Below are 25,816 nucleotides of genomic sequence, written 5' to 3' on the forward strand. Positions count from 1 at the left end.
AACTAATAATTACACAAACTGCCATGTATTTTTATTTATTTATTTATTTTTGTTGTGTATGATTAATATAAAACATTATTTTCTCTAGAGGAACACATGTTGTGTTACTGTGTTAGAATCAGCTGTCGGCTCACAGCTTTGCTGCATTACTGACTCTGACCACGAGAGGGAGACATAGTAGCTCTGACCTCTCCATCTTCTGATTAACAGCCACAGCCGATGGGACAGTCCGAGGTTTTAGATTCAGCTTCTGACTCTTCTGTCAGTCCGAATGACAACTCATGGGAACATACACTCCGTCCTTTATCAGGTCCACCTGTACAATCTAATGCAGTTCAATGCAGCAGCTCTGCCATAAATTCTACCTTTTAAGAAAGTTAGTAATGCTCAGTTTTTGTTGACATTGTGGAGAATGTGTCAATTTAATTCTGCGTTTATTATTGAGGTTGTAGTAAATCTTGTGCTGGACTGCATTGTATTTTGAGGTGTTTCTATATATATATATATATATATATATATATATATATATATATATATATATATATATATATATATATATAATAAAGTATAATAAAGTGGCCAAGTGAAGCAACAATTATGTATTGTGTATCATAATGAATATTAGGAGTGAGGAATTAAACTTGAATCAAACATTGGATGCTTAAGGTACAACAACCCATCCTCCTTTTATAGTGAGTGTTGTGTTGTATGCAAAGCTGACTTCCTTCTAGTCTGCTATAAACAGTTGATATCACTCTGTGAGCTGAGGCAGACGAAGAGAAGCTCCCACCAGTTCACCTTCAACACCAACCATGTTCTCTGTAGCTGTGCTGCTGCTGCTGGTTGCTGGATCCTGTGAGTCTCTTTGAGGGACAAACACACACTCTATCATCACACTGCACCACTTCTTTAGTATTATTACACTGTCAAATACACTGAAATGTTGAATATTTTCTCCTCCACAGGTGTGAAATGTGTCACGTTGACACAGCCAGCGTCTCTGACTGTCCGGCCAGGTCAAACTCTGACCATCACCTGTCAGGTCTCTTATTCTCTTAGTAGCTATTACACAGCTTGGATCAGACAGCCTGCCGGGAAAGGACTGGAATGGATTGCATCTGATACTCGAATCAAAGATTCGTTGAAAACCAAGTTTAGTAATGCCTTAGACTCTTCCAGCAAGACAGTGACTCTAACTGGACAGAATCTGCAGCCTGAAGACACTGCTGTGTATTATTGTGCCAGAGAGCCACAGTGACACAAACCATTGGTAGAGCTGTACAAAAACCCCTCAGTCCTTGAACACTTGTAACATGAAGCCACCAGAGGAGGCAGCCGCAGACCACAGATAAATTTAATGCCATGTGGTTCCGTGGTGGCTTCAAAATCCTGTTATTCAGGATAAGTCTTTGTGAATAAAACAATTCTTTCTTTTACTTGTGCCTGCATATATGTGGAAAAAAAAATTGCACTTCTTTCTTCAAAAACAAGTGGATAAGACTGGATATTTTATCATCCATCAGTCAATCAATCTATCCACACTGTAACAGATCACCTGCAGAGAAACCAGCAGTGGATCTGAGGGATGTGAATCAGACATAATGTACATTGTAATGACAAAGTGACAACAAAGTTTAGTGTCTGCGATGGACTGGCGACCTGTCCAGGGTGTCTCACTGCCTTTGCCCTATGTGCGCTGGGATAGGCGCTGGGATTTGTCCAGAGTTACATCCAAATCTTTTAGAATACAGCATATGTTATTTAATATTTGCTGTAATCATTGAAATGGGATTTCTATGTAAATTGTTCCTCAACCATTACAACTTAAAAAAAAATCATGTTGTCACACAAATATTTTCTGCTCTGCCAGTCTACTGCAGCATGTTGCCTCCTGCCTCGTTCTGCGTCTGATGTTTCAACCTTTTTGTTCCATTATTTCCTGGCTCACATAAACTTTGAATTCCTTATTCCCTACTGAGTTTTCAGGTTATGAATGTGGCTGCCCTCCAACTCAACAGCAGGATCTGTGTTGATTGACTGTCCTTTTCAAATCCTCTGTGTTGTTACTCAGCAGTCAAATTATTCAAATTAATTTAAATTTAAATTTAGATAACCCTTCTTTTGTTTCTGAAAACCTGATGGAAATCAGGTTTTCAGAAACAAAATCAGACATAAGGACATTGTAGAGCAGGTCGAACAAGTGAAGAGAAACCCTAAACCTCTCAGCGTTCAGTAAATTAAAGATGACATTAAAGCACAGGAGTGAAATTAAAACTCTCCCTGTTTGCAGAAAGTTCAGGATGTTAAAGATTCTTGTTTTCACTTCTTGATGGTGCTCTTGAAGTCATTATCATATCAGAGTCAATGTTGTATTTTTTTCATTTTCACCACACAGCAGATTAGATACTTGAAAAAAGTTGCATTTCTATAAAGTGCTGTTTACATATACAGAGTTTTATATGCATACTTATATATACTAGGTAGGAAAAAACCAAAGGAGTTTTCCAGCCCCTCCTGCCTCACTTCATATATTCTAAACTTAATTGCTTTCCAAAGCATGCAAATAATTCAGTGTGGGTTAGGTACCAATTTATCATTTAAAAACAAAGTCAATTTTTTTGTTAAATTGTTAAAAATTGAGTAAATAAGCAGTTTGTCATTCCTACTTGTGGCCGGGCCAAAAGGCCGCACTTTAAATTACAAATAAATAAATAGGAAAAAAAAAATACTAAAAACCGACAACGCCACCTAGGGGGGTAGTCAAAAGAGCCCTAAGACACTATAAAATGGCTCACAGGTTCTTTACAATCAGGGGAGCAGAGTCTGTGAGAGTCTGCTCGATCTCCGTCTTAACTCGCTGGCTGCCTATTTTAATAATCAGACAAACTGATCGCCCTGAAATTTGGGTCTCACTTTGGACTCCTGAATCTCCACCTGTACCTCCACCTGGCTACACATGATCATCGCAGTGGGCTCCAACTTGGAGCCCTTGCGTGTAAGTAACTTTTGCTATCAGCTAACTCCTAGCTCCGCTAATCAGCTGTTGTTGTCAGCACTGTCTTCCATACATAGTTCTGTGAACTGGCAGCTCTTTTCTCTCTCCCGAGCATGCCACCACTCACCCCGGCGGAGACGGAGGTGTCCAGTCTGAGATCCGAACTACACTCCATCAAGAGCCTCCTGGACAATATCCTCCAACGGCATACCCTGCTGCTCTCCCGGATTGACGCGCTGCAGCAGCGGGACCCCCGCAGTCTTCAGTGCCCAGCAGAAGCTAATGATGTCCCCGGTATATCTGACTGTCGTTCTCCCTCCTGGGTGTCCGTTGTTAAGAAGGGGAGACGGGCTACTCTCCCTCTATCTGGTGGTAAAACAGCTGATTTCATAGAGTTGACACCTGTCCTCCTTGAGCTCCACCCCTCCGTCCACTATGTATTTCTGTATACAGGAAATAATGATGTCATGTCTAGACAATCTATAAAACTCCACTTAGAACTTGAGTCTCTAGTCAGTACAGTCGAAAGTCTAGGGAAATGCTGTGTTTTGTCTGGCCCAATTCCTTCTTTGACCAAAAGCTCAGAGCATTTTAGTCGCCTTTTCAGTCTACATTTATGGATGAAGAACTTCACAACTGCTACCGGGTTAGGCTTCATAAACAACTTTGACTGCTTTTGGACTGAAAAGGATCTGTTCAAAAGTGACAGATTACATCTTAACAGGAAAGGTACAGCCAGACTGATCCACAATTTTATCAACTTTATTGCATTTAGTCTAACATGACATCTTTCCCGGCTGGACCCTGCCCAGTGTCCTAACCTGGCATCCCATAACCCTGTCTTTAACAATGCGGGTCAAGCTGGTGTTGGTTCTGTTTTCTCCACTAACTCTCTCACTCAGGTCAAATCCTTTCTCAGCCCTGTTGTTGCTGGTGCTGCTTTATCAATCTACAATATCCCTGTCTTAGTCTCACATAGGGCTTATCATGAAAATGCTGAGATCCTGCACAGCGATACTAATAACTTGATTAAGACTACACCCCCTGACTCAGTTTTAACACCTGCATTAACTGTCACTCCCATTTTATCAGTTAGATCTTCTTATCCTCGAAGCCATGCTAAAGGTGTAAATATGAGCAATCTTATATCATTAACTAACACTTTAGAGTGACTAGTTAATAATCAATTAAGAACATACTTAACTACTTTTAACATTTTAAATCCTCATCAGTCTGGCTACAGATCCGCACATAGTACCTTGACGGCTACGTCTAAAGTTGTCAATGATATTGTCCATGCTTTGGATAATAAGATGGTCTGTGCTGCCCTGTTTGTTGACCTATCCAAGGCATTCGACACAGTAGACCACTCGTTACTTTTAAGGTGTCTTGAAACCATTGGTCTTGATAAGAAATACCTTAGCTGGTTCAATAACTATCTATCGGACAGATTTCAAGAGGTACTAGCCGATGGTTATCAATCAACATTTTTAGGCATATCAAAAGGGGTTCCTCAAGGATCCATTCTAGGCCCCATTTTATTTACGCTTTATATTAATGATCTGAGTGCTGGCATATCAAATAGTACCATTCATCTCTATGCCGATGACACAATCATCTATTCAGTTACCCTTTCTGCTGATCTAGCTCTTACACACATACAGTCTGATTTTCTTATTATAGAGCGATCCCTAATTGATCTTAAATTATTACTTAACCCCAAAAAGACAAAATTCATGTTATTTACTAGATTGTTATCTCCTTTACCATTAAATAGTGCTATTTTAACTCCTATTGAAAGAGTTTCCAGTTACAAATACCTGGGCATTTGGATGGATGATAAGATGTCTTTTAAAACCCACGTTTCTGAGCTAACAAAAAACCTAAAGGCAAAACTATCATTCTTTTATCGTAATAGAGCTTGTTTTACTTGGAAATGCAGAAAACAACTTGTTCAAGCCACCTTTTTACCAGTTTTAGACTATGGTGATGTAATCTATATGCATGCTACTCTCTCGACATTGAAGCCTCTTGATGCAGTTTATTATTCTGCCCTTCGTTTTGTTACAGGTGATGGGTTTAGAACTCATCACTGTGTTCTTTATGACAAAACTGGATTGTCATCTTTAACTGCAAGGAGAGAGCAGCATTGCTTGATTTTCATTTACAAGGCCTTACTTGATGTTTTACCTGTGTATCTTACCAGTTTAATTTCACTTAGAACTAGTAATTTGCACACTCGTTCACAAGAGATTTTGATTTTAAACTTTCCTAATGATGATAACACATCATTGTGTTGTATGATTAGTAGCTGAATAATTCCAACTTTTCTTTTTCTCTGACAGATGCTTGTGAGCATGGGCTATATAAATAAAAAAAAAAAAATTACTTGAACGGTATTTACATTTATATATATATATACACACACACACACACACACACACACACACACATATATATATATATATATATGTGTGTGTGTGTGTATATATATATATTTGATTATAATAAACTTCTATAATAAATCTTTAAATGAGAATAAAACAAAGTTTATGATTTTTTCAGGTAATAGAAAGGTTGAAAATGCAAAACTATATTTAAATGGTGTGGAAATAGAAAGAGTTTATGAAGCTAAATTTTTAGGTGTCATCATAGATAGCAAATTGTGTTGGAAACCCCATATTGAGTATATTAAAAGTAAAGTGTCAAAATCTATAGGCATACTGTACAAAACAAGGGACTTACTAAACAAAAAAAGCCTGTACATGATATATTGTTCTTTGGTTATGCCCTACTTGACATATTGTGCAGAGATATGGGGAAACGCAGGAAAAACTATTATAGATACACTAGTAAAATTACAAAAAAGAGCTATTAGAATAATTAATAAAGTAGGATATTTTGAAGCAACTAATAATTTATTTATTCAACTTAAAACCTTAAAATTCCAGGATATTGTATATATTAAAATATTAGAGATGATATATAAAGTAAAAAATAATACTGTTCCAAATACTATTCAAGATTTCTTTAAATTAAGAGAGAGCAACTATAATTTAAGAGGTCATTGTATTTCTGAACGTATGAAAGTTAGGACAAATGTGAAGTCTAGATGTACTTCGGTTGTGGGTGTGAAATTATGGAATGGACTCGATGATGAATTTAAGACTTTCACTTCTCTGACAAAGTTTAAAAAATGCCTTAGGTATAAGATCATACAGGAATACTAAGTTGAGATGGTAAATGTGTTTTTGTTATTGTTGATTGTTGTTCTTTTGTTCAATGTTGAATGCTAGATGCTGTACATATGTAATGTAATAGAAGCAGTGAATCAGGTGTAAATGATAGGCACAAAAATAAGCTTTTGCTTCTAGCCTAATCCTTTTTTTTGGGTTTTTTTTATGTGTTTATTGTGATTGTTGTACTGTGTGCAATGATTGATGTACAAACCAAAACCAAAAATAAACCATTCATTCATTCATTCATCCATTCGTATATATATATATCTATCTATCTATCTATCTATCTATCTATCTATCTATCTATATATATATATATATATATATATATATATATATATATATATATATATATGTACAGTCAGTGGTGGAAAAAAGTTTTTGGACACCCTTAAAATTTTACACAATCTCAAATATTATCATGAAATATTTGTGGAAAAAGCTTTTTTTTTGTATTTTAAAAACTGTGGCTGCATTAGACAGATACAAACAAATACAAATTATATTTTTTTTGTTTATTGTTTACAAGAAAAACGAACAAAACTAAATTCTTGACAAATTCTTCTGACCACAGAATCTTTTTCCAATTCCTGGCTGTCCAGTTCTTGTGTGCCTGGGCCCAACGGCGCCGGGCTAGCCTCTGTCTCTCATTGATCAGGGGCTTCTTGATAGCCTTGTAGGACCTTAAGCCATAATCTAAAAGTCAGCCACGTACAGTGCGGCTGGAACACTGGACACCAGTTTGGTCTGACCACTGCTGCTGAAGCTCCTGTGATCTCATTCAGCAGTTTTGCCTGCACATGCGGATCAGGATGAGGTCATTTTTTGCTGAAGAAACCCTTGGATGCCCAGATCTTGGTTTGTCTTCCAAGCTGTTGGTTCGTCTGTATTTCTGCAGAGTGCATCCAACTGCTGAAGGACTGAATCTGCACTTCCTGGCTATCTGGCGGCAGCTGTACCCTTCCTGGCTGAGAATCTTTATCTTCAGCCGTGTTTCCTGCGTTAGGTTCCTTGTTTTAGCCATTTTTGTGTCTGAAGAACTTTCAAATGTGCTAGCTTTATATAGACACGAAGCTTGGCAACAAAAATTGTGTCTTTTAATAAAAAGAACGACCTTCATCACTGGTACCAAAATGACCCAATACTCAAAATTTCTTATATATATTTTAAGGAACCAATCAATTTTAAGTTTTTAATGGCTTTTTAGGATTTGTTTAGTATTTTGGCTGTGACTGTACTAAAAGAAATTGCCCTTAAAAACCTAAGAGTAATTCTTAATGCAATATTTCACAAATGCATGAGGTGTCCGAAAACTTTTTTCCACCACTGTATACACACACACACACACACACACACATGTATCTATCTATCTATCTATCTATATATGTATTTTTTTTCATATTTTTTTCCAGATTTTATCCAGATATTTTATCCAGGTTAAATTCAATCCGTAGAGTCCCTTTGCACAATGAACATTCATTCTCTAAGTTTACAAAATGACTAAGAAACCAATCCACTGCAGTGCTGTCCTCCCTCCCTGTGAGGAGGAGTCAATGCAAAATGTTGATGTCTCCCATCTCTACTTATGTGACTGCAGAGAGGATGACAGAGAACAGTGGCCACACAGTTTAACATGATGGGCTATAGGACAGGACTGCTGCTTTTAACTCTCTGCTGGGCAGGTGAACATACACTATATTACCAAAAGTATTCGCTCACCCATTCAAATGATCAGAATCAGGTGTCCTAATCACTTGGCCTGGCCACAGGTGTATAAAATCAAGCACTCAGGCATGCAGACTGTGAAACAAGACATTTGTGAAAGAATGGGCCGCTCTCAGGAGCTCAGTGAATTCCAGCGTAGAACTGTCATAGGATGCCACCTGTGCAACAAATCCAGTCGTGAAATTTCCTCGCTCCTAAATATTCCACAGTCAACTGTCAGCTCTATTATAACAAAATGGAAGCGTTTGGGAACAACAGCAACTCAGCCACGAAGTGGTAGGCCACGTAAAGTGACGGAGAGGGGTCAGCGGATGCTGAAGCGCATAGTGCAAAGAGGTCGCCGACTTTCTGCACAGTCAATTGCTACAGAGCTACAAACTTCATGTGACCTTCAGATTAGCCCAAGTACAGTACGCAGAGAGCTTCATGGAATGGGTTTCCATGGCCGAGCAGCTGCAGCCAAGCCACACATCACCAAGTGCAATGCAAAGCGTCGGATGCAATGGTGTAAAGCACGCCGCCACTGGCCTCTAGAGCAGTGGAGACGCGTTCTCTGGAGTGATGAATCACGCTTTTCCATCTGGCAATCTGATGGACGAGTCTGGGTTTGGAGGTTGCCAGGAGAACGGTACATTTCAGACTGCATTGTGCCGACTGTGAAATTTGGTGGAGGAGGAATTATGGTGTGGGCTTGTTTTTCAGGAGCTGGGCTTGGCCCCTTAGTTCCAGTGAAAGGAACTTTGAATGCTTCAGGATACCAAAACATTTTGGACAATTCCATGCTCCCAACCTTGTGGGAACAGTTTGGAGCGGGCACTGGTGCATGACTGTGCACCAGTGCACAAAGCAAGGTCCATAAAGACATGGATGACAGAGTCTGGTGTGGATGAACTTGACTGGCCTGCACAGAGTCCTGACCTGAACCCGATAGAACACCTTTGGGATGAATTAGAGCGGAGACTGAGAGCCAGGCCTTCTCGACCAACATCAGTGTGTGACCTCACCAATGCGCTTTTGGAAGAATGGTCAAAAATTCCTATAAACACTCTCCTCAACCTTGTGGACAGTCTTCCCAGAAGAGTTGAAGCTGTAATAGCTGCAAAAGGTGGACCGACATCATATTGAACTCTATGGGTTAGGAATGGGATGGCACTTCAGTTCATAGTATGAGTAAAGGCAGGTGAGCGAATACTTTTGGTAATATAGTGTATTCACTCATTTGGATTTGACAGCATCTTCATTCAAATACTAACTTCATGCATGTGATGGTTTTCTGTTTTGTGTTGGCAGGTGTTGATGGTCAGACTCCGACACAATCTGAACCAGTGGTTAAAAAGCCTGCAGAGTCCCACAGATTGACCTGCACAGCCTCTGGATTCACATTCAGTGACTACTGGATGAATTGGGTCAGACAAGCTCCTGGAAAAGGACTGGAGTGGATCGCTGCTATCAGTGGGGGTGGCACCACCTACTACTCCCAGTCAGTCCAAGGCCAGTTCACCATCTCCAGAGACGACAGCAGACAGCAGCTGTATCTCCAGATGAACAGTCTGAAGACTGAAGACTCTGCTGTTTATTGTGCTCGAGAGCCACAGTGACACAGGAGGGAACAAAGCTGTACAATAACTGACCAAATTAAACCAAGTCAAAGAGCTGCTGTCTGCTCTTCATTTTCACAGAAACAACTTGAGTGTACAACACTGTCAACGCAAAGCACAGTCCCTATAAAAATGTCCTCTTTGCCTCTGACAGGACAAAAAAAAAAAAAAAAAAGTGTCTAAAATTAGACAATTAAACATTTCAACCATAATTCAACAACTGATAAAGAGGACAGATGAAATGACTGAAAACAAAATTATTTATTGACTGAAATATGGCAGGACAGGGATGGTCAGGGTGAAACTGTGACACCCAGGAGCCTTAGACTGGTGGTGGTGGTGGTGGGGAGGTGGAGGAGTGAAGGCCTGAGACAACAAGAGACTGAAAAACAAGAGACGTGTCTTTAAGTTGTGTGAGCAAACTGGCTGCAGCTGGACGGAGGCTGAGAGCCAGTGTGCAAGATGAGTCTAAAACTTTCAACATCCAGTTATTTCAAAAAAGTAATTAACTCAGGCAAGCCAGGTTTTGATACTTTTCTTTCATTTTCATCTAAAAGAGCAGATTACAGACTGAATTTGAAAAACAAAAAGATTGAATATTCACAAACTCCTGTATCCATATATGGCGTAAATACAGAAATGCACGCAAATGTATACTCGGCAGACAGTTTTTTAAGGTTGAGCAATTTTATTGATAATTTATAAGAAAGCAAATGGCAATGCATTCTTTAAATGCTTCTTACACACCAACCGATCCTCCTTTTATATCATGAGAGTGTTGTGCTGTATGCAAAGCTGACTTCCTTATAGTCTGCTATAAACAGTGGATATCACACTGTGAGCTGAGGCAGACGAAGAGAAGCTCCCACCAGTTCACCTTCAACACCAACCATGTTCTCTGTAGCTGTGCTGCTGCTGCTGGCTGCTGGATCCTGTGAGTCTCTTTGAGGGACAAACACACACTCTATCATCACACTGCACCACTTCTTTATTATTATTACACTGTCAAATACACTGATATGTTGAATATTTTCTCCTCCACAGGTGTGAAATGTGAAGTGTTGACACAGCCAGCGTCTCTGACTGCCCAGCAAGGTCAAACTCTGACCATCACCTGTCAGGTCTCTTATTCTGTTGAAGACTATTACACAGCTTGGTTCAGACAGCCTGCAGGGAAAGTGATGGAGTGGATTGGAGTGAAAGATAGTTATGGCAATGAACTCTACAAAGATTCACTGAAAAACAAGTTCAGTATTTCCTTAGATTCTTCCAGCAAGACAGTGACTCTAACTGGACAGAATCTGCAGCCTGAAGACACTGCTGTGTATTATTGTGCCAGATATCCACAGTGACACAAACCATTGGTAGAGCTGTACAAAAAACCCTCAGTCCCTGAACACTTGTAACATGAAACCACCAGAGGAGACAGCCTCTGAGATATACTTATTTTGATTCATAAGTCATTCAGTTTTGTTAAATATCTTAGTGATTATTATTGTTATAGGAGAGTCCATGCTCAAAAACAAAAACAGAAAAAAACTGTTCTCACAATTCTTACTGTGAATCATAAGTTTGTTGACAGTTTATAATGTGCTTAATGTGCATGTCAACAACTGTTTAGTGAAATTGGTTAAGCTTTTTTGTTCCCCAAATGTTTGACTCACATTTCTAAAGACACGGCTGTAACTTTTTCCTTTCTTCATGAAAAATTTTAAAAAATCAAAAATATGTAAGGATCATGTATTTTCAATAATGTCCTGACTTAAAAAAAATGTCCTGTGTAATCAAAGGTATGTAGGTGGTGACAGGGGGCACACACATCCAACCAGGACTTTACACAGGTTCTCAAAGTTGCAAATACAGTAAAACAACAGTTTGAACACAGCATCCATTGGGCTCTGCAATGAGTAGCTCCCAAACTACCAGTAACTCCCCACCTTTGTCTGAGTAGCTCAGCAACAGGTTTTAAAATGAAGACATAAAAATAATAACTACAAATTGTGCAAAAAATGCTGATAAATGAACATTTAAATGACTGTATAAGATTAAACACAAGTGGAAAAAGCACTTCTGAACTCCATGTAGTGACAGCCATCTAACTGTGAGGAGGAGTGAAGGCACTGATTCAACACATGTGGACTGTTAAATGATCATGAGCTTTTCCAGGGTTTGGAGCCAAAAGGGCGTAAGTGTGTGATATCAGATGTTACAAATTTTGATCAAACTTGATCAAAAAAAATATTTGTCCTGCTTGTGCTATTAGATTTAGATCACTATAACATAATATTGTGACAGTTCAAGTTTTTTATTAAATATTAAAAAATAACAAAAATGTGAGCTACACCTTTTTGGCACCAACATTTTCCCAACAGGTTGCTACAGAATTTGGACATATGTCAGTAAACAACTGTAAAAACAACATTAATTTTAATTTAAATTAATCAATTACACTTCAATGACACTGAAACATATGCTGTGTATAATGCTGAATACCTTCATCATTAAAATAATTCTCAGCTACTTCCACCAAGGCTTTTGAAATTCTCTGCAACAAGGGAACTGATCACATGGCTGTGTGTGTGGCAGCTGCCATACCTTGCCACACCTGGCTGGGTCGCTCTGTTTTGAATCAGCCTCCTTCACTGAATCAGCCCCTGTTCAGTGAGTGAGACAACAAAGTCTTAGTACTTTGAAATGAAACTATAATGAATGTGATTATTTTGTGAAGCATTTGCCTTTTGTTTTGCTGTGTTTTGGACAGCCCTTACCGACCAGAAAATAGCATGTGATTCAATGCATTTCTTTACTTTATGTGATGGTTAAACAAATGGCTAATGATAATTAGACCTCTGCTCTCTGTCCATGCTGCTGAAATATGAGCCAAAACAAATACAATGAAATATATTTTCTCTGCTCTCTTGTAGTCGTGCACCACATGCAAACATTATGCTTTGTGAATGTGAGAGAGAGCTGTATGTCTGCTAAAACAGTTTTCAATAGAATAGCAGCTCCTTCTGCTCTGACTGCTCAAAGCTTCAATCATGCACTAAAAACCTTAAAACTTCAATTAACAGCCAGGGCTTTTATTTGCATCAGTCACTGAATCCAACCTGCCTATATTTGGGACTGACCTGCCTTTCACTCTTTTGGACAAAACTCTTGTTCAGCAAGGATGGGGAATATTGTCAAATTGTGTATGCAAACCAATAAGTATGAATATTAATATTACAGGAAAAGGGACTTGGCCTGTAAATAAAGTTTTATGTATTTTCATATTTTCCAAATCCCACCATCAGTTTTTTATACTTACAACATATGGGTAATCATTTCAGCTATGTCCTTTTGGCACTGAAAAGATCTCATTGAGACCTTTAATTTGATATATAATACTCATATTCACCCAAAATGGCACTTACGCTTCTTAAGGGTAAGTAATACAGATATATCTATATGAATTTATTTATTTAAATATGGTGAGTGATAAATAGTAGAGACATATCTCAGTCACTCGTGTTTCTCACAGTTAAGCTAGCTCAACTTTTCTATGGCTAGTTTGTATTTAACGTTACACCCTGGGTCAGGGCTCGAGCTTAAGGACCTCCCGTCATTCTGGGGCCGAAAATGAGGACAAAGTACGCAAAACAGTACACAACATGTTTTCTGTTTGAGTTTTCTGAGTCCGTTAGCATTATAGCCCATGTGTGTTTGGGTGCGTGCGCGTTTGTCCATGTGCGTGTTCACGGAGCAGAAGTAGCAGCGGTGAAACACGAGCGAATCCGAATAAAAGTGCTTTGGCTTGTCTAAAGAGTGTGTGAGGGTGACAGGATGTAGTCGTAGCCACAGTTAATCATTGTGTTTCGAGTGCACTCTGCGCTCTGTTTCATCGCGGGTGCGGCTCAGCTCCTCCACACATGCAGCTTAGTGGAGCGGAGGAGAGAGAGAGACAGCGGCGGAGAGTTGGAGAATTGAGAAAAAATTATTGTTACTGTAAGTGCAATAAAAGCTTTTGCAGGTAATAAGCCAATAAGAGTCATTTATTCACGCAAAAGATAAGAGACTCCAAATTATGAAAAATATTGCAGTATAGGCTGTGACTTGCGGCACAATGAAATAAACAACATAGCATAATATGAAAGACGTATTTCTATCGTCACACGATATATATTTATATAGTCGCATTGCACAACCCTAAGTCCTCTGTATTAAGGTTAAGTAAAAGTCTTCTCATTTCAGTGTATGTAAATATAAATATTGTAATACTTACCCTTTTCACATTAGAAATATGTTAACTTTGTAAAACCAATTTCTCTTTTTAACAGAAATACATCCCAAAACAAAGCAGTCCCTATGCTCTCAGATTTGCATGCACCTTCTCAACAATACATGGTAAGTTAATTTTGTGTCATATTGTTTGTCTGTTACCTAGTTGGCATTCACCATGGCCCCAGAGGCCCGTTTCAGAAAGCAGGTTTAGTGAAAACTGTGAGTCTGTTAACCCTGAAATGAGGGAAAATCTGAACAAATATATTTAAAATATAATGTATCTACAGCCTGATACACAGTCAGATATATTCCACCACTTTATCATCATCAAGGAAATGTAAGTCTGGTAAATTATGAATAAATGGACAACACTGAATAAAACTGTATGGTTAACTTATTGATTTAACTTATTGGTTAACTTTCCTCACTCTGACTCAGGTTTTTTTTTTTTTTTTTTTTTAAGATAAATGTTCACCATCTGCATACACATGTTAATATCTCTATGTCCACTGTATTAAAATGGAGGCACTGCCTTTTATTTACCTGTTGCCATGGTGAATCATGGAATTGGAGCTCCATGGATGGTGGCTTTTTATTGTCGGCTTAACTCAGCTGTTCTGGATCCAGTAACTCAGAGTTTCCCATCTGAGGGTAACTCAACTCAGACTTCAGGGTTAGACTGTTGAACCTCCTTTCCTAAATGGGCCCCAGGAGTGTAGCCACCCTTGTTTTTTCCCTTGGCTTGTATTTGGGTATTTTGTATTTTAAGAAATGTAGTATATTTATTTTTTATCATTTGCTAATGCTTTTGTTTTTTTTCTTTCTTTTCTTTCAGTGACGTGTATGTGACAGTGCAAGCATTGTGTTGCCAGAGAGAGAAGTAGATACAAATTACTTAAACATTATAAACTACATCATCATTATGGAAGATGCCAACATTATCTGTGCATATATGTAATTTGTCCATGCACATTCAAGACATGGAGTGGGCTCAACACCCATGTCTATAAAGCTCATTCATTTCAGCTTAGACAGACAACTTCCAGTTCAGTAACTTAAATGCGAGTTATGTGAATGCAGTGACCTCTCCATAGAGAGAGATTTTTTTGTTCATATTGGAACACATCTACGAAGTAACAAGACAGTTAGTTGTGTGTTTCTTGGTTGGCCTTTCATCCTTCATGTGTTGTATATTGTTGTGATGTTCGGATAGACTACAGGGATTATTCAAGTGAAGGCTATACTTTCTGACAGCAAAACAAATAAATCTTATTAGATATACATATAATCATGTTGCAGTGGGTTTGGTTGACCAATTACATTGCTTGCTTGTTACAGTGTAACACTTTCATTCAACTTAAAACACAGAAGGGGAAAAAAAAGAAAGCTCACCAAAACCGTCTTCAACAGTTTCATTAATCGCCACTCGGGTGTAGTAGGGTAGATTTTCCGTTTTAAAATAAATAATTTCTCTTACAGATGTTTGTATTTTTGTTTGATCTTGTGCTGACTGATTTCGTGTAGTTTCGGTCTTTTCCACTGGTCTCTGTCAGTTGGTCTTTTGAGCTAAGCCGGCTCGTGTCTACTGTTTACAATGTAGCTCGCCTCTTAAAGACACAGTAGCACATATTTAATAGTAGCACATTAAGTGAAGGGGAAACATTTAATATGAAATGGGAAGTTTGTTTATATTTTTATGTTTTTTTATATTTATGTATTTATTATATACTTGTTGCTGTCTTTTAACCATGGGTTACACTCAGATCAAATGTATTGTCACATTTTACTCCACAGAACACAGACACTGAGGCCAACACTTCAGAAGGAGGGTGCAGAGCCTGGAGATGACCCAGAAGACATCGGTGTCCTGCTTGAAGGTGTGGAGATCCTCAGTGGTTTGGGGAACATTGTGATTGCCTGTGCTCTGTTATTTGGGCTGAAGCTGGATGGGCAGAGATTGTCATCCAAGGCACAGTTCCTAAAAAACAAACTGTTGGTGCAGATTGTATGCATTACTGTTGGTGTAGATTGTATACATTGCTGTTGGTGCAGATTGTATGCATTACTGTTGGTGTAGATTGTATGCATTGCTGTTGGTGCAGATTGTATGCATTACTGTTGACACTTCAATGTTACAGCCAAATGTTAAATAAAATGTAAAACATTTTTGCATGTTCTTTTTTTGTTAGTGTACCTTTTGTAATTTAAACATAATGCTTACCCTAACAATGAAAACTTACCTAATTAAAAAAACAAGATTGATATTTGTATAACAGACAAAACCTATACTAGTTCATTCAACAAGAATAAAATTAGTGTAACAGACAAAACCTTTACTAGTTCATCAAACAAGACTGAATTTTGTTTTACTGAAGTATTTGGCCCATGTAAACTAAACTTAAATTAATTTGACTAGACTAAGTAGCTAGAAACATTTTGACTCAATAAAAGGCAAATAAGTTGAATGTAAATATTCACATGACTTTCCGCCCACAAATCTTAGTGGTGTTCAAGTAACACAATCAAGATAGAGTGATATTACTTGATTTGTTTAGATGGAATATAGGTGGCATGATAAAATTATGTTCATCCCATGAATTATTTTTTTGAGTGCTCCATCACTCTCCTTCTTGGTCAAATAGCCCTTACACAGCCTGGAGGTGTGTTTGGGGTCATTGTCCTGTTGAAAAATAAATGATCGTCCAACTAAACGCAAACTGGATGGGATGGCATGTCGCTGCAGGATGCTGTGGTAGCCATGCTGGTTCAGTGTGCCTTCAATTTTGAATAAATCCCCAACAGTGTCACCAGCAAAACACCCCCACACCATCACACCTCCTCCTCCATGCTTCACAGTGGGAACCAGGCATGTGGAATCCATCCGTTCACCTTTTCTGCGTCTCACAAAGACACGGCGGTTGGAACCAAAGATCTCAAATTTGGACTCATCAGACCAAAGCACAGATTTCCACTGGTCTAATGTCCATTCCTTGTGTTTCTTGGCCCAAACAAATCCCTTCTGCTTGTTGCCTCTCCTTAGCAGTGGTTTCCTAGCAGCTATTTGACCATGAAGGCCTGATTCGCGCAGTCTCCTCTTAACAGTTGTTCTAGAGATGGGTCTGCTGCTAGAACTCTGTGTGGCATTTATCTGGTCTCTGATCTGAGCTGCTGTTAACTTGCGATTTCTGAGGCTGGTGACTCGGATGAACTTGTCCTCAGAAGCAGAGGTGACTCTTGCCCTGCGTTCCAAATAGCATACTTATACTTTTTACTTTTAGTATGTACTGCAGCTGCGCTTACAAAGTATGTAGTTTAGTATGAAATATGCATGCATATGCATACTATTGGGACACACTACATACATCGTCCCTGAAGTCCGCCCCTCTCGCTCACTTCTGCCACCGTCAGTAGTGGCAAATTTGAATGTTGTGTCAAAATGCCGGTGCTGTTTCATACTGCGGTGTCATCTGTCATATTTATTATCTTCTGTCTTCCTGTTGTTTCTGCTGTCACTGTAGAAGAATGATAGGGTCAAATACACAGGTCAAAGCATGTTCTGTTCTGGCGGCAGGAAGTATGTGTTGCCAGGTCATCATGACCGGCACTGGCGCCGAACCGGACAAGTATAGGCTGAAAACATGAGCGGGAAACATCTGGCGATTTCTGGGAAAAGGACAGGCACACCACACACACACTTATGGTATTAAGTAACCAGAGACCATGGGTGGGAGTCCAAGATAAACAAGATTGAAGAGGGTTCTCACACATATCGGGAAGTTGTGCTTGCCAAAAGGTTATGAGAGTCCGACCAAAACAAGACGAAAACAACTCGCACCCAGAGTATAAAAAGGGATGGCACGATCTGTAATTAGGGAGAAGAATTGTCTATGACCTATGCTGTTAGTAGGGCCGCTGTGAATAAAGAAAGCTCCCCATCTGATACCTGTGTCTCGTCCATCTGATTCCTCGTTGTACTGCCACTTTTCTGCCACGACATCACTGAGCGAGCTTTGTGCAATATGTGCGTTTTGTTGTTGTCGTCCGTATGTGGGCATGGCTTGTACACGCAACTCAGTCAGTGCGACGTAACGTCCGCTGCACAAAGGATTGTGGGTCAGAATGGCCAGAGCAGCATGCTGAAATCCATACTGCGAAATCTGACCGGATGTAGTAGAACATCCTGGTACTCTTGGCATACTGCATCTGACATACTATGTATTGGGACACACTAAATCTTTTTTTCCCCTACTAAATAGTATGGTAGTATGAGTATTGGAACGCAGGGCTGGTCCTCCTTTCCTGGGGCGGTTCTCATGTGTGCCAGTTTCACTGTAGCACTTGATGGTTTTCGCGACTCCACTTGGGGACACATTTAAAGTTTTTGCAATTTTCCGGACTGACTGACCTTCATTTCTTAAAGTAATGATGGCCACTCGTTTTTCTTTGGTTAGCTGATTGGTTCTTGCCATAATATGAATTTTAACAGTTGTCCAATAGGGCTGTCGGCTGTGTTGTAACCTGACTTCTGCACAACACAACTGATGGTCCCAACCCCATTGATAAAGCAAGAAATTCCACTAATTAACCCTGATAAGGCACACCTGTGAAGTGAAAACCATTTCAGGTGACTACCTCTTGAAGCTCATCGAGAGAGTGTGCAAAGCAGTAATCAGAGCAAAGGGTGGCTATTTTGAAGAAACTAGAATATAAAACATGTTTTCAGTTATTTCACCTTTTTTTGTTAAGTACATCACTCAACGTGTTCATTCATAGTTTTGATGCCTTCAGTGAGAATCTACAATGTAAATAGTCATGAAAATAAAGAAAACGCATTGAAAGAGAAGGTGTGTCCAAACTTTTGGCCTGTACTGTATATTACTATGGTCTTCACTACTCTCTCACACTCTCTCACACTCTCTCTCACACTCTCTCACACTCTCTCACACACACACTCACACTCTCTCACACACACTCACACTCTCTCTCACACACACTCACACTCTCTCTCACACACACACACTCACACACACACACACACACTCACACACACACTCTCTCTCACACACACACACACACACATACTCACACACACACACACTGTGAGGGACCAAGCAGGCAGGACAAGGACTCGCAATAATCAATTCAATAATCCAAAAAAACAAGAATACTTAACACAAAGTTCTGGGCCCTAAAATGAGGTCAACTAAACAGAACTTAACTCAATGGAATTGCAACTTAACCTGAACTGAACAAAAGATGAACTGACCTACTACTAGACACACAAGGTGAACCTATATACTGGTTGATCAGACCAATAAACACAAAAAGGGGGGTAGACAAGACAAACGAACTAAACAAAACAGAGTAGACAAAAGTTCAGGTTATGAAGAAAATACAGAAAATAACTAGTAACAAATTATACTACACAATAAAGATCAACTTAATATCTAAACCAGAAAAAAAATAAATCAAAACAGAAATGAAAGATTCCCCTCCCCTGGAGGGAGACACGGGTGGTTCCTCCCAATCAGTGTAATCAGAGGATTTACTGCAGCTGCACCCACAGACTCCTCTTTTTCTGCCTGGACCACACACCAAGAACTAAAAGGTAACTCAAAAGACAATAATATTACTAAACAGAACAAATGCTTTAACATATTGATATTAACCAGTAAATAAAATGTGCGCGCCAACAAAATAGAAACTGTGCTATGTGTCCTGTCATTTATTTGTTAGCTGTATGTATGTGCATGGTGACTGCAAAAATGTGCATAAACTAGATAACCAAAAAATAAGGTGATCCAAACAAAAGGTGTGTGGGACAGGCAGTGTGGTGTAGGGATACTTAAAGCCTGTGTGGCAGCAGGGCGGCCATCACACACACACACACACACACACACACACACACACACACACACACACACACACACACACACTTCCCTTCAAGACAATCCCTCTGTGATATTCAAGCCTCTGACTCCATTTTCTGAGTGACGACCAAGGACGGCCAATGAGACCATCTTAGGTTTTAGACTCAGCTTCTGAGTCAGTAATACCATAAAACTACTCAACTCAACTTTATTCATGATTCATTTATTCAGTTATTCATAACTAGTATTTACACAAACTGCCATGTATATGTGTGTGTGATTAATATAAAACATATTTTCTCTGAAGGAATACATGCTGTGTTACTGTGTTAGAATCAGCTGTCGGCTCACAGCTTTGCTGCATTACTGACTCTGACCACAAGAGGGAGACATAGTAGCTCTGACCTCTCCATCCTCTCAATAACAGCCACAGCCGATGGGACTGTCCGAGGTTTTAGATTCAGCCTCTGACTCATCTGTCAGTCTGAATGACAACTCATGGGAACATACATTCAGTGGCCACTTTATCAGGTCCTTTTGCCGAGATCTTGTGCTGGACTGCATTGTATTTTGAGGTTTTTCTAATTTTTGATCCTCCCTGTTTATATACATGAGAGGGACAGAATATTAGAGACACCTCTCAATAAAATGCAGTCCAGTGCAACAGCACCACAAACTATGAGCTGAATGCCAAACATATAAATGAATAAACATCTCTATTACTGTGACAAAAAGAAAACCTGAGCATTATAGGCATCATAAGTAAACTTTATGGCAGAACAGTTGAATTGGATTGGATTGGATTGTGAAGGTGGACCTAATAAAGTGACCATGTAAAGCAACAATTATATAGTGTGTATCATAATGAATATTAAGAGTTAGGAATGAAACTTGAATCAAACATCAGATGCTTAAGTACAACAACCCATCCTCCTTTTAAAGTGAGTGTTGTGCTGTATGCAAAGCTGACTTCCTTGTAGTCTGCTATAAACAGTGGATATCACACTGTGAGCTGAGGCAGACGAAGAGAAGCTCCCACCAGTTCACCTTCAACACCAACCATGTTCTCTGTAGCTGTGCTGCTGCTGCTGGATCCTGTGAGTCTCTTTGAGGGACAAACACACACTCTATCATCACACTGCACAACTTCTTTATTATTATTACACTGTCAAATACACTGATATGTTGAATATTTTCTCCTCCACAGGTGTGAAATGTGTCACGTTGACACAGCCAGCGTCTCTGACTGTCCAGCCAGGTCAAACTCTGACCATCACCTGTCAGGTCTCTTATTCTGTTGGCAGCTATTACACAGCTTGGATCAGACAGCCTGCAGGGAAAGGACTGGAATGGATTGGGGACAAATATACAGGAGATGAAAACTACAAAGATTCACTGAGAAACAAGTTCAGTATTTCCTTAGATTCTTCCAGCAACACAGTGACTCTAACTGGACAGAATCTGCAGCCTGAAGACACTGCTGTGTATTATTGTGCCAGAGATCCACAGTGACACAAACCATTGGTAGAGCTGTACAAAAACCCCTCAGTCCCTGAACACTTATAACATGAAGCCACCAGAGGAGGCAGCCTCAGACCACTAATTAATTTAATGTCATGTGGTTCCCTGGCGGCTTCAAAAATAAATTCTGGAGAAGTCCTTTTCACAGTGGGCCAAGTTTGAGTCCAGTTTTGTGGTAACTTCAGCTCTAATTCAAGAACCACTCGAACACTTGGTGACCGAAAAATATCTTTACTCGGCACTGCAGATATAACTTTGCATACAGAACAGCTAAGTAACTCGGCTGTCGGCCGGAGAGCATGGTCTACCAACAGAGGGCGGACAAAACACGTCTTCTACTGCCCACACAAAATACAATATCTCTTATACAACAGCGACCCCAAGTGGGCATATGACTATTTTATCTGAAATTTTATTAGTAAAACTTAATAATGCTTACACACATGTTCACATTACAACACTTCTCCCCCTTTAAATTCCAAAGTTCCACAAAATACACATGAACTCAAAGAAACTCAAAACAGGAGTGGTTTTAGCTGGCATACCACAAAACCTCCAGTACTGCCACAGCAAAATTAAGCATTGCAAACAAACCTGCCAAACAAAACATAGCAGAGTTAAACATTCAGTGTCACATTAACTTTCAATCACACATTCAGTCTGTCAGGAGGTTTGCGAGTGCGCTGCGACCTTCGCACTACCCCTGGTGACCCAGCAAGCACCGCTGGTGTGGGTGTTTTTGGTGGATCTGGTGCAGGGAGACTGGGAAAACTGGGAGAGGTCTGAATGTCAGTGTGAGTGTGTCCATCCTCTCCGGAGGATACAGAAACCTCTGCCCTTGTCTCTGTCTCTGGTGAACCCACTTTCACAGCGGTTTGTTCCACCACTGGAAAACCAGTGGAAATGTCTGTCTCTGGGCCGGCATCCTGCCACAGGCACACATGATCCTGATGTCTGCAGAAGATACGTCCATCAGTCAGCTTAACAACATATGAGACTGGCCCACTCTGCTTGAGAATAATCCCAGGAAGCCAGTGCTTGTTGTTGCCACTGAAATTCCTCACGTAGACACAGTCACCTGATTTCAACTGTCTTTCACGAGCATGTTGATCATGTCTTTCTTTCTGTTTTCCCTGCTTTTTCTCCACTCTTGTCTTCATGTCTGGACGCAGCAGGTCAAGTCTATACTTGGGCTGACGTCCCATCAGCATCTCTGCCGGCGTGCGCCCTGTTGTAGCCTGTGGCGTGAGGCGGTATTTAAACAGGAAATGTGAAAGCTGAGTGCTGAGAGAGTCCCCTGTCATTCTCTTCAGACCCTCCTTCACTGTCTGAACAGCCCGCTCCGCCAAACCATTTGAGGCTGGGTGGAAAGGAGCTGTGCGCATGTGCTGAATTCCTTTCTGTTTCACAAACTCACTGAACAGCTCACTGGTGAATGTTGTACCATTATCTGTGGCCAGTGTGTCAGGCAAGCCATGAACTGCAAACACTTGCCTGAGTTTGTCGATGATTGTGGGGGATGTGATATTGCTTATGATGTCGGCCTCGATCCATTTAGAGTGTGCATCCACCATTATAAGAAACATCTGCCCCATAAACGGGCCAGCAAAGTCCAAATGTAGCCTAGACCAGGGACGGTCTGGCCACTCCCATGGATGCAGAGGGGCAGGATGTTCTGATTGGTCTGACACCGTGTGCATGCTTTCACCTTGCTTTCCAGATCCTGATCCAGACCTGGCCACCAGAGATAGGATCTTGCGAGGCTTTTCATCCAGGCACCTGGATGAGTCTCGTGTATTTCCTCCAAAATCTGTGAACGGCCTGGGGGAGGCACGATGACCCTTGCACCCCATAAGATGAAGCCATCCTGCAGACTCAGTTCTGTTTTGCGTTTAGCATAAGGCCTCAGCTCCTCTCCTTCCACCACACTGGGCCAGCCTTGCAAAAGGAAAGTTTTGACTTGAGACAGGACTGGGTCCCTCTCTGTCCACTGCTTGATCCGGGAAGCTTTCACTGGTGTCTCTGCTAACCTTTCCAGTAGGAAAACAGTCTCTGGAGGCACATAAGTAGCAGTGGGTGTGTCAGGTAGGGGCAGCCGACTCAGAGCATCGGCGTTGGCATTGTCCTTACCCGCTCTGTGCACTATAGTGTACTCGTAGGCTGACAGTGTGAGCGCCCAATGCTGTATCCGGGCTAAGGCTAGCGGCGGGATACATTTGGTCTCACTGAACAGGCTCATCAGTGGTTTATGGTCTGTGTAGATTTTGAATGAGTGGCCATAAAGATACTGATGAAAGCACTTGACAGCGAACACGATGGCTAGACCTTCCTTGTCTAGCTGGGAATATCCCTTCTCTGCTGCCGTCAGTGTACGTGAAGCAAAACCAACCGGTTTCTCTGATCCGTCCTCCATTACATGTGAAAGGACTGCCCCGACTCCATAGGGCGAAGCGTCGCATGAGAGGGTTATCTCCTTATCCGGGTCATAGTGAACAAGGAGTGTTGCTGAGTGGAGGAGCTCTTTCACTTCCTTGAAAGCTGCCTCCTGCTCCTCACACCACTGCCATTTAGTGTCATTGTGAAGCAACTTATACAGTAGGGTCAAAACCTTTGAGAGGTCAGGCAGAAACTTGCCATAATAGTTCACCATGCCTAAAAATGATCTGAGTTCAGTGACACACTTGGGGCTTGGGGCCTCCTTAATAGCCCTCACTTTGTCTTCCACTGGGCAAAGTCCCTCTGCTGTGATCCTATGTCCCAAGTAGGTCACACTTGGTGCTAAGAACACACACTTGTTGCGCTTTAATCGCAGCCCTGCTTCTGAGAGCCTCCTCAGCACCTCCTCCAAGTTAGCCAGATGCTCCGCCTCCGTGGCCCCTGTGACCAAAATGTCATCCAGGTACACTGCGACGTGCAGAATCCCCTGCAGCAGAGTGTCCATTATTCTTTGGAAAATGGTGGGGCTGGACGCCACTCCAAACACCAGGCGATTGTATTTGAATAATCCCTTGTGTGTGGATTGTGACGTACTCTTTTGAATCCTCGTTGAGCAACAGCTGTTGGTAGGCCTGGCTCATGTCCAGCTTTGTGAATCGCTTACCCCCTGCCAGGATTGCAAACAGGTCGTCTATGTGTGGCTCCAACTCCTCCAGCTTAGAGACCTGATTCACTGTAACTCTGTAGTCCCCGCATATCCGTGCAGTTTTGTCCTCTTTCATCACTGGAACGATGGGCGCCACCCACTTTGAAAACTGGATGGGCTCGATGATGCCCAGCTTCTGAAACCGCTCCAGTTCTTCCTCAACTTTGCTTTTCATGGCATAGGGCACTGACCTGGGCTTGAAAAATCGAGGCGTGGCATCAGGGTCGACATGGAGTTTCACTGTCACGCCTTTGAGTGCTCCCAGCTCGTCCCTAAACACCTCGCTGTACCGCTGCAGAATGTCGTGCTTGCATACTTTATGTCATGCCAGTTGAGTCGGATTTTGCGAAGCCAACTGTGGCCCAAAAGACTGGGCCCGCTGCCTTTAGCGATCACCAACCTGGCTGTCGCCTTTTGACCTTCTGCTGAAATGTCCACATAAAGCACCCCTATGTGAGGAATGGGCTGCCCTGTGTAAGTCCTGAGTCTGAGCTTTGATTGGCGGAGGGGAGGCAGTTTAACCCCCCACGTCCTCCTGTAGGTCTCCTCACTGATAACGGATGCAGTAGCCCCTGAATCAATCTCAAACTTAATGTCCTGCCCTGCCACTTCCCCCTCCGCCAGCGGATCCTCTTTGTTAGTCAATGTATTCGAAGACAGTGGTGGTTTGACTTCCCCTAACAACTGCACCAAAAATCATGAATATTTTTCATCTCATACGTCAATTCACTTTTAGTCAGACCCTCGTCTAGAAAGCACTACTAAACAAAAGTAATTCTGAAGTTTCAAATAACAACTATTCAACTATTAAATTTCAATTAAATTCAACTATTAATTTTGATAAGACTTGACATGTATTGTAATTGTATGTGTAAGTTAAAAGATCAAGAAGTCATAAGAAAATTACATTAGAAGAGCAGAACACAATAAACAAAGATTTTTTGAATGAAAGATCTTCAAGAAAAGATACACAGAAAAGACAATGACTGAACAGTAAGCAATAAATTTGAAAAAAAAAAAAAAAGGTTTTAAATTTTCTCCAGTGAAACACAATATTTTCTTTATTGGTTCTGCAACAGAGCTACGCATGGTTAATTTCAGCTTCAAACCAAAATTAATTTGCCCCTCACTGATTCATCCACAGTCACATGCAAGAGTCACTGTGAGATAAAATTACTGACCTCAGATCACATCAAATTTCACATCAATCAAATTTTATTCATTTTGTCCATTTCTACAGTGAAGACCAATCAATTGCAGTGCTATTGTCCCTCCCTGTGAGGAGTCAACGCAAAACTTTGATGTCTCCCATCTCTACTTATGTGAGTGCAGAGAGGATGACAGAGAACAGCGGCCACACAGTTTAACATGATGGGCTATAGCAGTGGCTCCCAACCCAGTCCTCAAGTACCCCCTGTCCTGGAGGTTTTTGTTTCAGCTCTACTCTTTCACACCTGATCCAT

The 25,816-nt window shown here is 40.7% G+C and overlaps 1 pseudogene and 1 gene segment (V, D, J or C); one reads left to right on the forward strand and one right to left on the reverse strand.

Annotated features, from left to right (window-relative positions):
• Positions 1–781: 781 nt before the first annotated feature.
• On the forward strand, positions 782–14,031 carry LOC115363102 (Ig heavy chain V region XIG8-like). The segment is given in 4 exon segments: positions 782–855; positions 966–1,058; positions 10,698–10,891; positions 13,984–14,031. Coding segments are annotated over 4 exon segments (378 nt in total).
• A 7,827-nt stretch (positions 14,032–21,858) lies between these two features.
• On the reverse strand, positions 21,859–25,816 carry LOC115363103 (uncharacterized protein K02A2.6-like; annotated as a pseudogene).

The sequence above is a fragment of the Myripristis murdjan genome, chromosome 8 (assembly GCF_902150065.1).
Source record: "Myripristis murdjan chromosome 8, fMyrMur1.1, whole genome shotgun sequence".
In the NCBI taxonomy this organism is placed as follows: Eukaryota; Metazoa; Chordata; class Actinopteri; order Holocentriformes; family Holocentridae; genus Myripristis; species Myripristis murdjan.